At 44.1% G+C, this 14,675-nt stretch overlaps 1 protein-coding gene across 4 annotated transcripts in view; it reads left to right on the top strand.

Moving 5' to 3' along the window:
* The first annotated feature begins 514 nt into the window (after window positions 1-514).
* Window positions 515-14,675, top strand: part of PPP4R1 (protein phosphatase 4 regulatory subunit 1) — a 91,063-nt gene continuing 76,902 nt past the window's right edge. Inside the window, exons 1-2 of one of the 4 annotated variants that reach the window (XM_077810446.1) lie at window positions 515-726; window positions 966-1,010. In XM_077810446.1, the coding sequence (XP_077666572.1) occupies window positions 720-726; window positions 966-1,010 (52 nt within the window). In that variant the 5' untranslated portion in view covers window positions 515-719. Of the gene's footprint in view, window positions 727-965; window positions 1,011-7,174; window positions 7,192-14,675 lie in introns of those variants that run through there. The other 3 variants (XM_077810445.1, XM_077810448.1, XM_077810447.1) reach the window with 3 other exon arrangements.

Here is a 14,675-nt window from a genome sequence, read left to right as displayed (position 1 = left end):
GGTGGGGGAAGGGAGTGCCAGGGGGCAGTGTGTGGGGTTGGCAGAAGGAGGCACGGTGCCAGGGCCCAGCGGGCGGGGTGGGGAAGGGCGTGCCAGGGGGCAGTGTGTGGGGTTGGCAGAAGGAGGCACGGTGCCAGGGCCCAGCGGGCGGGGTGGGGAAGGGCGTGCCAGGGGGCAGTGTGTGGGGTTGGCAGAAGGAGGCACGGTGCCAGGGCCCAGCGGTCGGGGTGGGGGAAGGGCGTGCCAGGGGGCAGTGTGTGGGGTTGGCAGAAGGAGGCACGGTGCCAGGGCCCAGCGGGCGGGGTTGCGGGGGGGGGGAGTGCCAGGGCGCAGTGCCCGGGCCAGGCGGCCGTTGGGCTGGAGAAGAAGTGCAGAGCCAGGGCCAAGTGTGAAATAGTCCCCGCGCCCGGGGGGCAGTGCCGGGGCAGGGTGCGTGCCCTGGCTGCCCCCTGTAGGGCCGGGCGGGTCCCCGGCCGCTGCCCTGGAGGCGGCTCCGTGAGTCAGTCAGGAGCGAGGGGCGGGGAGGGCCGCGCTTGTGTGACTCTCCCTGGCGGAGGCGGGAGCGGCGTGTCCGGCTCAGACCCCTCCCTCGCTCGCTGCCTGCGAGTCTCTCTCGGGGACACTCGGAGACGCCGCCAGCGGGCCCGGACCGTACGGCGCCTCCCCTCCTCCTGCCGCGGCGGCTTCCATGTAGCACCGGGCGGGGGGCCTACGGCAAGATGGCGGGTAGGTACCAACCGCCCTCCCGCGCGCCGGGGAGGCCCTGGCACCGCCCCACATCCCCGGCTATGCCCGGGCACGGGCAGCGCCCCCTCAGCTCCGCCCGCTGCCGGGAGCGGCCCTTGTGTGTGCGGGGAGCGGGCGGCTGTGGGGCGACGCGCGGCCCCCCCCCGCGCATGGAGGCGGGAGGGGGCCGGGGGGGCGCGTCGAGGCGGCGGGGGCGTCTCATTGTGTCTTTCCCCTAGATCTGTCGCTGCTCCAGGAGGACCTGCCGGAGGAGATCGACGCGTGTGAGTATCGCCGGCTCCCTGGCCCCACACAGGGGCTGCGCCGCCCCGGCCGGGCGGGCGGTGGGGCAGGGCGGAGGGGCGGTGAGCCCAGGGGCGGTTCCATCACACGCGCCGCCGCCGGAAGCTCCGGGCATGTCGGGGCCTTGGATGAAACGGGGCTGCAGGGGCGGGTAGGGAGCGAGTGTCTGCCCCGGGGGCTGGCACCGCGTACTGGGGTGCGGGGAGCTTTTTTTGCGGTGGGTTTTTGGCTTCCTGCGTTTGATCCTGTGAGGAAATAGCTTAAAATGTGAAAGCCCACGTTGCATTGTGGGAGAAGGAGGAGGTGGCCATGCTCAGCTGCTCCTGCTTCGTCCCTACACGTGTGTGTGGCCGGCCGGTTGGCCGGCCAGCCAAAGTTTTCCTCTAATAATGTCTGCGTAGAGGTAGGGAAGGGGGGACCGGGGACAGGCAGGAGCTGCTGCGCTGATGGGTTGTGGGGAATGCAGTAGTTGGCAGGTGCTGCTGCCTAAGATTTCTTGGCATGTTATACTATAAACTCAAAGGCAGATTATTTTTAAAAAATACTTGCAGGCAGGTTGTGTTTTCCCCTTGTTTTAAGGTTGCTTGGCATGCTATGTACTGGGCTATCATACAGTTGATTGGATGTGTCATACAAATTTTAAGCTTTTTAGGCTTTTGTGTTCAGTACTGTACGTATCTTAGTGAGAGTTTGAGTGTACCTTTATGTGATGGGCTGTAGCTCTGTAGAAACAGGATTTCTGAGGACTGATGCTGTGTTGAAACTGAGGGCCTTTCTGTAAGGGGCCTAACAGACACGTAAAAGGCAGTGTTAGAAAGGTTTGTTTTGGTGGTGATGTTGCATATGAGACATGGAAAATGAACTAACTTACATGCATTTCTTTCTTGAATCCTCTTCCTCTGGAAGGGATGGGAAAGATCTTAGTGTTTGAAAAATAATTAATCTTGTGTTGTAGTACTATAAAAGAAGCCTCAATATGCAATTCATCATTAGTAACGGGATGTATGCTTCGTTTTTGTTTAAAACAATAATAAATGCAATGATGTGAAGTTTATGATAATAGCTGTGTCTTCAGCATATGTGAACTATAGAATGTAAAAAGGTTTCAGAGTAGCAGCTGTGTTAGTCTGTATTCACAAAAAGAAAAGGAGGACTTGTGGCACCTTAGAGACTAACAAATTTATTTGAGCATAAATGTGTTAGTCTCTAAGGTGCCACAAGTACTCCTTTTGTTTTTGAGAATGTAAAAAGTAATCTACAGTAAGAAAGTACTATTGGGACGTGACTATTAGAAAACTCTGGTTAAAGTGTAGAGCTGGAAACATTAAAACCAAGTTAACTCTAAGGTAGGGACGAACGAATACTTAGCATGTTATATGGTTAACAAATCCTTCAGATTTAGGCCTCAATCCTGCAACCTGCTTTGTGGGCAAACCCATTGACTCCACTAAAGTCCGTACAGGCACAGGAGCCTGCCCAGAAGGAGCAGCTTTCAGGATTGGGTACCTAGGTCGGTGAAAATAAGCGTTTAAGAAATTTAAAACAGTGGAAATGTTTCTATTAAATTATTTTTTCAACAGTCAAGCAGAATTTCAGTGTTACAATTGCTGCAGGGTAATATTTGTGTAACACAATATATCAGCGTTTTGTCCTGTGTTCTTTCTGCTTTTTCATAGTAAACTACTTTTCAAGAGAGAGCCTCTCTTGTAAGGCTTAAAAACTGTTACAAACTATTTTTTTTTAAATTTAACATTCCTAGATATCGGATTGATGTGCCTTTAATCTGTGTGGGATATTTCTGTGAATAGTTAAGGAATTTTTAAAATGATTTGACGTATTACTTTTCCCTTTAAAAATGCAACTTTCTTGACTGCAAAAGACAAAAGTTGGATAAAAGAGATTGTAGGTCTTTTACGAGGTAGCTAGAGGAGAATATTGATATACTTTCACACACCACACACACTTTGAATCTTTGCTCTGTTGTTTCCAAAGGGAGATAAAAAAATCATGGACTTGCCTTAAAAAAGAAGAAATAACAGTGTCAGAACTCTTGGGGATATAAGAATCAAAGATCAGACAAGAGCTGTCCTAGAATTCTGAAGGAAGTATTCAGACAGCTAATAAAAATATTCAAGACCTTACTGGGAAAGAGGGTGGTTCTGATGTATCAGAGAGGAGTGGATAATTATTTTTAGAGAAGAACCAAGAACCTGGATGAAACCAGATTACACGACATAACGTAGGAAACAATTCTATATTGTCAAGGTGACTAGATTAGATTATTTTAAAGGTCTTTTACAATTCTAACTTCTGTAGGTTTCAGTAGTTGTAACGTTGACTTCAGTAGTGGGATTATCCTTGATGTGAACCAGAGGCATACTGGGAACACACAGGCTCTCTGCGCTATACATTGGTTAAAAGGCATTGTAGATAACCATGGATTGGAATTCTTTGAACTAGTGGTGCTTTGTAGCCACAAGCAACAGCTGTTCCAGTCAATTTACAAACTTAATTTTATGAATTGCAACACTTGGGATGGGGTTTTACGCTCAGGTGTGAGTGAACTGGAATCTACAAAGGCTTATACAAGAAAAGACAGAAAGCCATGATTGTAACAGCTGACCCAGTTCAGACAGTTGTGTTAACACCATCATACAGTGCAGTGGCTCTCATTTTTAAATTATCCCAAGGCCCCTCTTTCCAGCAACAAGCTGAGAACTGGTTCTAGGACACGTTTCAAAAGTCCCAGAATGCACTCATGCAGTCTTGGTCATAAAAAGCTTGTTATGTGAATGCATCCATATAATTCTGTTAAAAACAGTCTTGTTTTGGATATGCTGAATTGTTCCAAGGATAAGGAAGACAAATGTTAATATATTATTATCCCTGTTGTAAACTATGGTATAATTTATAGGTCAACACAGTTTTTTCGTAAAAGGATATGGCAATCTAATAAATGTCTGTATGTTTGAAATGAGCTCAGCTAACTGGGTGTCTGGGAAACAAAACTACCTAGACTTTTTGAAAATCTTTGATATTAGACCAATTAAAAAAAACTTTGTCTATAAAAGCTGGCAAGTATGTGATCAGAAAAAAAAGGAGTGATGAAGAGTACTTGAGTATATAAAGAGCTCAGTTGGATTTCAGAGACATGAAAGTATGTGTTGATGGAACATGTGTGAATTAGAAGGTGACTAGTTAAATATCACAGCTTATTAGTGGGTCCAATTTTGCCCTTTCAGTGAACTGGAAGAAAAATGTTCAGCAAGCATGAAATGTTATGATTCCAAGCTGGGAAGTCTTTTTTTTTTTTTAAGAAAAAGTACTATAACTTTGCACTGAATATGGATAGATAAATTGATTATGGAATTAAAAGTAGATATATTTAAGGTGAGTAACAAATACTACTTATTAGTCCTGTTACAAAACAGCAGGAGAAAGCTTGGGGGTTAGTGGTAAATTAAATTCCACAGTGTTAAGACACTGTCAGATATAGAATATCTTTAAAGTAATAATTTTGTAGAGGATATATACTATAGTCCCTCCAGAATTAATTTTAAAATGTCCACTTAATCAAGGTCTTGCATGTCACTAGGCAGTTTGTGTCTTCCCTATGTCATCATACCTGCACATCAGATAATATTCCTATTAAATATACGATTTTGAAAGTATTCTGTTTTTGATTTCTCAGACTTGACAGTATGTCTTTAACAGCAAGTGACACTGGGAAAATTTGCTGCTGCCAGGCATTCATTGATGGACATATAAGTCAAAGGAAATGTTTCTAGTACTTTTAAATGAGACTAGTAAAACTACTTTTGGATTACTTTTGGTGTAGTGCTGGTTGCTATATAGACATGGGGAAAAATACAATGGGTACACATAGAATAAGGCCCCAGACTATAGAATCTTCTTCAAAAGCTCAAAGATGAAAACTGCTATTCTTGTAAGAGCACACTTCATTAAAAATATACAGACAAATAGATGAGGCCTAAATTGTAGGTTTAGAGCAGTGTTTCTTAACCTCTTTGATACCAAGGACTGGCTTGCTGCCTTTCTATATTGTGTCAGGGAAATCTCGGGGACCAGTCATTGAGAAACACTGGCTTAGAGTGTGGCGAATGGCCATGGGGAGATTACATTCAAAAAAAGTAATGTGAGTCTAATGTTTGCATGTCTATTTTTTAAAAAAATAATTAAATGAAAGGGAAGTGTCTCAAGATACTAGTAATGCAATAATGGAGTTTTTCACCCCTGAGTTCCCAGTTTGAATCCAGCCTCTGTTAGTAGTGACCTGAAAGTTTTACCATGTGGCTATTATATAAAATAAGGTTTGGTCTTCGCTGTGGGACTTACATTGACATAGCTGTGTGTCAAGGGTGTGAAACATCCACACTTGAGAAACATAGCTGTGCTGACCTAACCCATGTGTAGACAGTGCTAGGTCAGTGAAATGATTCTTCCATTGACCTACCTACTGCTTCTTGGGGAGTTGGATTATTTATTCCGATGGGAGAACTCCTCTTGTTGGAGTAGGTAGTGTCTATGCTGAAATGCTACAGCAGCACAGCTGTAACTGTGCCGCAGTGATGGTTTAAGTGTAGACATTCCCTAAGTTAGTACTTCTAGTTTTGTTTCAAGTAGATGGGTATCCACATCACAGCTTGGACTAACTGATGTCTTTGGGCCACTTGGCAACTGTGCGTATGGAGACTGAATAGTAGTTTTCACTTCAGATCAGGTTGGTGATCTGTTGGAAGGGCTTGTTCGCACTGGTGCAACTTGTATTGCATGTGTCTATTAGATAAGTGGAATACTGCCATCTCTTTGGTTTTCAAGCCAGCATCTGGCACAATCATGGAAAACACAATTCAGTGGAAATAATGACTTTTATTTAAATTAATGTTTGCTTTGTGTTTTGGAAATTCAAATAGACTAGCTTGGACAATGGCACTAATCAGAGTACTGAAAAGCAAGCAAATAGCATAAATGATAAGAAGTAAATTGAAATAAATTTAAATAGCCTGTAAGACAGTGGTGAGCAACCTGTGGCCCATCCGGGTAATCGGCTGGCAGGCCGCCACACAGTTTATTTACATTTGCATGGCCTGCAGCTACCAGTGCTGCGGTTTGCTGTTCCCAGCCAATGGGAGCTACGGGAAGCAGCGCGGGCTGTGGGCCGCAGGTTGCCCACCACTGCTGTAAGATCATCCTTAAGCAGTTTTTTTCCAGTGCACACATCCAAGGCTTCACATGTCAGTACAAGAAGCTGTAATCAAAATTGTCATGATGCCAACTTTTTCTAGTTTGTTCATTGCTATGCCCATGATGTTTGTGTGTGTTCTGAAAAGATGCATAATTAGAATCCTGAGTGTGAAATCATAATAACAATGTGATATCAGCTTTCTGTCACATTTCTATCACTGCTGTCACATTGATGCCACATATGCACTATAAACTGGCATGATACAAGCACTAAATGTGGGTAAGTCATTGGAGTTCACCCTTAGCTACTCCCTCTGGTACACATGGTATCAGTAGGACCTGCTTGCACTGAGGCCTCTTGGTTCTTCCATATTAGTTTCATTACAGGGGAAGAGTTAATTAGGAGTCCTTGAGTTCTGTGGTGCTTTTAGCAGCTGTTTGTGTGCAGGGAGTCAGGAAATTAATTTTTTTTTTTTAAAGTTTAATTTCACTACAGGTAGGACTCAAGCTCTTTACCTGCCACTAGACATGTAGCACTAACTAGTGGCTACAGCACTAACCACTGATGCCACCAGAGTTCCTGCTAACTCAGCCCTCAAGGTGAGAATAACAGAGTGCCAGGCAGAGGTTAAGTCGCTAGTAATTCTGGTAGCATGACAGTAGTACATGTTTTGAACATGTTGCTAGCGTTTGTACTAGCATTGTTGCTGTCTAAAGGTAGTACTCGGAGTTAGTATCACAATGCTGCTGTAATTCTAGCTACTGCTTTGTAGGACTGTCATGCTCATTTGGTAATATATTTGGTTTTTAGTGCTCAAAGGCATACTTATTAAGTCTCCAGTTTTCCTTGGACCAGACCTGCTTGGTCTTCTGATTTTTGGCTGCCATCTCTTGGGCTCCTGAATGCACGCCTGAATGTTCTGAGAAGTGGGAAGATCACCAGCAAATGAGGCTGAGGTGCGCCTTTCTCATACACTTCTAGTCTTTATGGTCTCAACTGAGTTGCTCCAGTCCAGGGCTGAGACCCATATTAAGGAGGAGCTGTGGGGAGAGGGATAGCTCGTACTTGGTATGACACAGGCAAATGAGGTCCCTTCTTGGTCCTTCACACAGATGCCACAACCCCCCCACGAGGGGGGGTCAAAGAGGAGATTATTTTCCAGCCTCCACCCCTTCCCTGCTGCTGATGCCAAGCCCCACAGCATTAAGCAAATCTGCTTCTTTTACCACTACACCCACCTTGCCTCTCCTGAGTACCCCTGAGTTGAGGGCACTGGCTCCTTCTCTCTCCCTTCTCTTGTTTCCTGCTGCTGCTGATCACCCCTTGGTTATTGGAAACAGGTACTTTCCTTCCAAGGGAAAATGCTCAAAAGGAGAAGTGCGGGAAAGAGAGACAAAGAGGCAGATAAGGGTGAGGGGAGACTTGTCAGAAGGGAACTGGTGAGCATGTGTGGCTAGAATGTTTCACCTCCACTTTGTCAGTAGGCAAAAGTAGAGACTACAGGATGCGGGGATAGCATACCTGACTTCCTCTGTGTGCAGTGGGGACTTTGTACGAGCTGTTGGGAGGAGCAACGTATGGCTAGTGACACAGCAGGGCCTTGTGACTCACAGCTCCCAGAGAGAGTGTGTCACCCTAAAGGAACCAGGAGTATCCGGTTTCTGCTACTTTGGGGTGTGTAACATGAATGGAGTTAACATGGTTTTTTTAACTTGGTTTGGGTGGGACAGCGTCAATATTCCCTCAAAGTTTTTTCCATCCATGTGCGGAATGAATATTGTTATGTACATCAATATCAAGGTGATGTGCGCCACTAGTAGAAACAAAAAACATAAAATAGAGAGAGAGAGAGAGAGAGATTGATGTGTGTGTGCGTATTAAAAGAAAATGACCATAGGGATAACTACTCCAGCCAGGACAGGGAAGGCAGTTTACAATTCACTATTCAAAGAGTAAAATTTAAGCATAAAGAGAGAAATAAAATTATGAAATGCATAGACCAGTCAAAAAACTAAAATAACAGCATTTGAAAGAATAAAATGACAGAGAATATATGTACATTGCAGGAAGTACCAAGAAGTGTGTGTTGGGAACTGTGTGTGTGTACTGGCTGCTGGGAAAATGTATGAGAGACTGTCATGTCTCTTTAAGCAGAGAGGCACTCACCAGTCTGAAGACTCCTTCAGTTGCTCCGTCCTGCTCTTGAGCCCTGTCTGCCCTCCCCTGCTCTGTGGAGATGGGATACGTGGGCAGCGGGCAGGGGGACACCCTGATATCAGCACCCCCCTTGGCTCTGCACAGCGAGCAGGACGGTCCCGGGAGCAACTAGCCAGGTGCTACAAGGCAGAGGGCAGGAGTAATGCGGCTGCAGAGCAGCGGGGGGCACCTGAACATAAGTCACTGGATGTGCGCGGCTCTACTAATCAAGTGTGCTGCACTTGATTGACTCTTGGGTGGCCATGCATCTGCGTAGCTTAGAGGGAACACTGGACAGTGCATTTTCCCTCATGACCATGGTGCCTTAAGCTCAAGTGTGTAAATTCATCTTTTGCTTCAATTTCACTAGGCCAAAACAGGCACCAAAATATCTTATACATTTTTTTTACTGACTTTTATAGCACGCCTGTCTGCAGCAGAACAGCTAATATTGTGGTGAGGGCTGAGAGAAGTGGTAAATGTTTTTTTCTTTATAAATAAAAGCAAGTAGAGTGATATATATTCATTACTACTCAGTTAAGGCATACTATAATTTGCATAAAACCTCCAGATTTCTGGACCCTCAGGCTTAGCAGATATGGTAAGGTCAGATACCAAAACAATGTCACCATTAACGCAATTAATTTCTATATGGAAGTTATTCCAGGTTGTTTGAGAATAGAAATTATTGGGTGACGTGACTGTCCTCCCCGGTAAATGTATCCATTTAGGTGCTTTTGTGGTCCCTGTCACTATAGTATGCAAGCATCTCCCATATAGTTAAAAATAGAAATAACAATATTTGCTTCCTCTCCAGGCTCTAGGATAGGTAACTTCTTTAGTTTGTGTGTGTGTGTGTGAGGGAAGAGGGTTACAGGGGAAACCTTATTAAGGTAGAGGTAAATCAAAGAATTGAGTTCTGCATTTAATTCTGAAAGTGGTGGTGGCCTTGACCACTTCTGTCTTTTGTAAGAGTGAATACTGTAGGCTAAATTCATCTTAAGTGGCAGTTCATGCATTCACAAGTCTCGTCCTATTGGTCAGAGTTTAGGCCTAGTCTACGCTAAACTTAGGTTGGCCCAGCTGCGTTGCTCAGGGGTATGAAGATTCCAAACCCCTGAGTGAGATAGTTAAGACAACCTAACCCCCAGTGTAGACAGCGCTAGGACAATGGAAGAATTCCTCTGTTGACGTAGCTGCGTTCTCTCAGAGAAGTGGATTACCTATGCTGGTGGGAGATTCTTCCTATTGCTGTAGGTAGTGTCTACACTAAAGCACTACAGCAACACAGCTCCAATGCTGGATCTGCGCTGCTGTAGCATTTCAAGGGCAGATAAGCCCTTACTCTTTGAACAGAATATAGGACGTTATGAGTGCAAGAAGGAGTGATCTTCAAACTAGCTAGAGCCGGTCCCTTGAAGGACTTTGGATATCAGGATAAAGATTTTGAACTTGATTATTTGGGGCATCAGGAGCATTGAGGTGATACTTTCATAGTCATTTGTGTTGCAAAGCAGATCGGCAGCTGTATTTTATAGGATGTGGCTCTGTTCCTAGGTATAGAGACCAGGAATGCATGGATTACTGTGGGTTGGAATTTATTCAAGATTGTTTATAAGTGGTCCCTTTATGCTCCCTTTTATTTTGTAATTTTGCTTAGTAAAATTACAAAGCAATCACAATCTTATTCTTAGCAACTTACTGCCAATATTAACATCAACAACAGGTGTTGAGGTTGCATTTGCCTTTCATTTGGCTCTACTGTAGTCTAATTTGGTGGAAAATTCATGTGTTCCCTAGAAAATCTTCTTGCCCATTTTGGTAATGCGACCAGTGTCTAAAACAATGAAAGGCATCTGGATCAGGCTGGCCAGGAGGTGAAATTGGTCTCTTCGGTGTATTATGTGAGATAGCTATACATACAATATATATTTATATCTGTCTATCTTTATATATCATAACAACAACAGTCTACTTAACAAACAAGATCTCCCTATTATTTAAATATGATGATCAGTTAATTTGTAAGGGCACGGTAGACCAAGAGAATGGTATTGGGATACAGAATGGAAAATGACAGATGTAAAGGTTAGTTTCAAATAACATTGTCAGAAGTCCTGATATACTTTACTGTTGTATATTGCATAGCTTTGGAAATTAGAAAGACATTGCACACCCTGGAACACCTGCCTTCTGGTTCCTGAGTTACCACTAGAATCATAGAATCATAGAATATCAGGGTTGGAAGGGACCCCTGAAGGTCATCTAGTCCAACCCCCTGCTCGAAGCAGGACCAATTCCCAGTTAAATCATCCCAGCCAGGGCTTTGTCAAGCCTGACCTTAAAAACCTCTAAGGAAGGAGATTCTACCACCTCCCTAGGTAACGCATTCCAGTGTTTCACCACCCTCTTAGTGAAAAAGTTTTTCCTAATATCCAATCTAAACCTCCCCCACTGCAACTTGAGACCATTACTCCTCGTTCTGTCATCTGCTACCATTGAGAACAGTCTAGAGCCATCCTCTTTGGAACCGCCTTTCAGGTAGTTGAAAGCAGCTATCAAATCCCCCCTCATTCTTCTCTTCTGCAGACTAAACAATCCCAGCTCCCTCAGCCTCTCCTCATAAGTCATGTGTTCTAGACCCCTAATCATTTTTGTTGCCCTTCGCTGGACTCTCTCCAATTTATCCACATCCTTCTTGTAGTGTGGGGCCCAAAACTGGACACAGTACTCCAGATGAGGCCTCACCAATGTCGAATAGAGGGGAACGATCACGTCCCTCGATCTGCTCGCTATGCCCCTACTTATACATCCCAAAATGCCATTGGCCTTCTTGGCAACAAGGGCACACTGCTGACTCATATCCAGCTTCTCGTCCACTGTCACCCCTAGGTCCTTTTCTGCAGAACTGCTGCCTAGCCATTTGGTCCCTAGTCTGTAGCGGTGCATTGGATTCTTCCATCCTAAGTGCAGGACCCTGCACTTATCCTTATTGAACCTCATCAGATTTCTTTTGGCCCAATCCTCCAATTTGTCTAGGTCCTTCTGTATCCTATCCCTCCCCTCCAGCATATCTACCACTCCTCCCAGTTTAGTATCATCCGCAAATTTGCTGAGAGTGCAATCCACACCATCCTCCAGATCATTTATGAAGCTATTGAACAAAACCGGCCCCAGGACCGACCCTTGGGGCACTCCACTTGATATCGTCTGCCAACTAGACATGGAGCCATTGATCACTACCCGTTGAGCCCGACAATCTAGCCAGCTTTCTACCCACCTTATAGTGCATTCATCCAGCCCATACTTCCTTAACTTGCTGACAAGAATACTGTGGGAGACCGTGTCAAAAGCTTTGCTAAAGTCAAGAAACAATACATCCACTGCTTTCCCTTCATCCACAGAACCAGTAATCTCATCATAAAAGGCGATTAGATTAGTCAGGCATGACCTTCCCTTGGTGAATCCATGCTGGCTGTTCCTGATCACTTTCCTCTCATGCAAGTGCATCAGGATTGATTCTTTGAGGACCTGCTCCATGATTTTTCCAGGGACTGAGGTGAGGCTGACTGGCCTGTAGTTCCCAGGATCCTCCTTCTTCCCTTTTTTAAAGATTGGCACTACATTAGCCTTTTTCCAGTCATCCGGGACTTCCCCGGTTCGCCACGAGTTTTCAAAGATAATGGCCAATGGCTCTGCAATCACAGCCGCCAATTCCTTCAGCACTCTCGGATGCAACTCGTCCGGCCCCATGGACTTGTGCACGTCCAGCTTTTCTAAATAGTCCCTAACCACCTCTATCTCCACAGAGGGCTGGCCATCTCTTCCCCATTTTGTGATGCCCAGCGCAGCAGTCTGGGAGCTGACCTTGTTAGTGAAAACAGAGGCAAAAAAAGCATTGAGTACATTAGCTTTTTCCACATCCTCTGTCACTATACAATGTGCTCTCTGAATCTTCATGAGAAGCTATTTTGTAAGGTGGAGTACATAACAGGTGTGGATAAATTAAATTTAGTTGTGTCTGTGCTACAAAAAAGTCTACTGTAGTAGAGCCATTTTTGTGTATCTCAAAAAAATGTGGCGGTGAGCAGTCAGAGTGGGTTTGGCAAACATGGTCTTATGCCCAGATATGGTCAAAATGTTTTTTGAAAGTCATTTTCAAATCAAGATAGTAAGAGATAGGAGTGAGTTGAAAAATTAAGTAACTTCTGATCGTTGGTTATGGTGAGTTATTTATGTTTTTAACGGTTACATGGCCTTCTGTCCTATCTATAGTACAGAGACAATGTAGATGAGGTTATGTCTTTTACTGGACCAACTTAAAAGATAGAAGATACTATCTAACCCACCTTGTGTCTCTAATATCCTGGGACCAACATGGCCACAACTACACTGCATACTATCCATAGTCCAGCTTTTTAACCTCAAGTTTATAACCAGTTAGATAACTGGTTGTCTCTAAATGTAGTTTGTTTCAACACATAGCATGGTTAAAGATTAGTTAATAACTATGGCTGCTAACAGTGTTAAGTCCTTGTTGTAGGACATGGATATACGGGACATTTTAAAGAGAATCCCAGCATACCTTTAGGTGCTGTACAGAGATATATATAGAGAGAGATCCTGCTCCTGAAGAGTTTATAATATAAGTAAAAGAGACAAAACAGACAAATAGTGGAGGGAAACAGGTAGAGAGGTGAAGTAACTTGGCTAAGGTCACACAACATGTCAGTGACAGAGGAGATCTGGTTTCTGTTTCTGGCTGACTCCTAATCCAGCTCTGCCTACTAAATCCTGTTGTCTCTCCAGTGGTGCTCAGGTGATGTCAGCATAGTTTTAATTTGCTCTTCAAAGCAAGGCATTTGGTCATTTTGGGTGGTTGTAGTACTAATGTGGACAGAAAGTGCTGGCATTGGAGGTATCCCTCCCAGTACTGTCCCACAATACCTCTCCCACTACTCAGAGGAAATTCTGCACTCTGGGTATATGATGTTTCATTGAGATTTCAGTTTTCCTTAGCCCTTCTTGTTTCACTTGTCAAATGTAAGCACTTACATCTTTCAGGAAAAAAATAGCAAAGGGAGAAGATGGGGAACTGTGCAGGGACCACCACAACACAGTTCTTTTGTAATGGCTTAGGATGTGTTATGTGTGGACATGGTGCTTGGTATACACCTGAAACAGGACAGCTATTGTGGATGCAATGTTCTGTTACAACTTCTATAAGTGGTGCTTGGTTTCTGCATGCAGTATTCAAGATGTGGGCATACCATGGATTTATATAGAGGCAATATGATATTTTCTTTTTATCATCTGTCCCTTTCCTAATGATTCCCAACATTCTGTTCACTTTTTTGACTGCTGCTGCACATTAAATGGATGTTTTCAGAGAACTGTCCACGGTGACTCCAAGTTCTCTTTCTTGAGTGGTAACAGCTAATTTAGATTCCATGATTTTATATGATATTTTCCAATGTGCATTACTTTGCATGTATCAACATTGAATTTCATCTGCCATTTTGTTGCCCAGTCAGCCAGTTTTGTAAGATCCCTTTGTAACTCTTGGAAATCTGCTTTGGATTTAACTATCTTGAGTAGTTTTGTATCACCTACAAATGTTGCCACCTCAAGTTTACCCCCTTTTTCAGACCATTTATGAATATGTTGAACAGCACTGGTCCCAGTAAAGACCCCTGGGGGACACTACTATTTACCTCTCTCCATTCCTAATCTTTGTTTCCTATCTTTTAACCAGTTAGCGATCCAGGAGAGACCTTCCCTCTTATCCCAGGACAGCTTACTTTGCTTAAGAGCCTTTGGTGAGGGACCTTGTCAAAGATTTTCTGAAAATCGAAGTATGCTATATCCACTGGATCACCCTTGTCCACATGCTTGTTGATCCCCTCAAAGAATTCTAGTAGATTGGTGAGGCATAATTTCCCTTTACAAAAACCATGTTGACTCTTCCCCAACAAATCGTGTTCATCTATGTCTCTGATAATTCTGCTCTTTATGTTAAATGTATAAGAACATTTGTATGTTAACATGGTGGTGACGATAAACAGATGCTAAATATCTAGATTTTTTAAAAAAAATTTCAGATTATATATTCATGCACTTTTGTGATGTTCAAGCTATCTTCTGCTTTTGCCTTGACTCCTTTTTGGGCACCCCCCCCCCCTCTTTTTTAAAAATACTATGTTTGGTAGACTCTTGCCTTAAGAACCTCATTCAGCTTGTTGCC

This window comes from Eretmochelys imbricata, chromosome 2 (genome assembly GCF_965152235.1).
Source record: "Eretmochelys imbricata isolate rEreImb1 chromosome 2, rEreImb1.hap1, whole genome shotgun sequence".
Taxonomy (NCBI): domain Eukaryota; kingdom Metazoa; phylum Chordata; order Testudines; family Cheloniidae; genus Eretmochelys; species Eretmochelys imbricata.
This window is presented reverse-complemented; position numbering and strand designations above follow the sequence as displayed.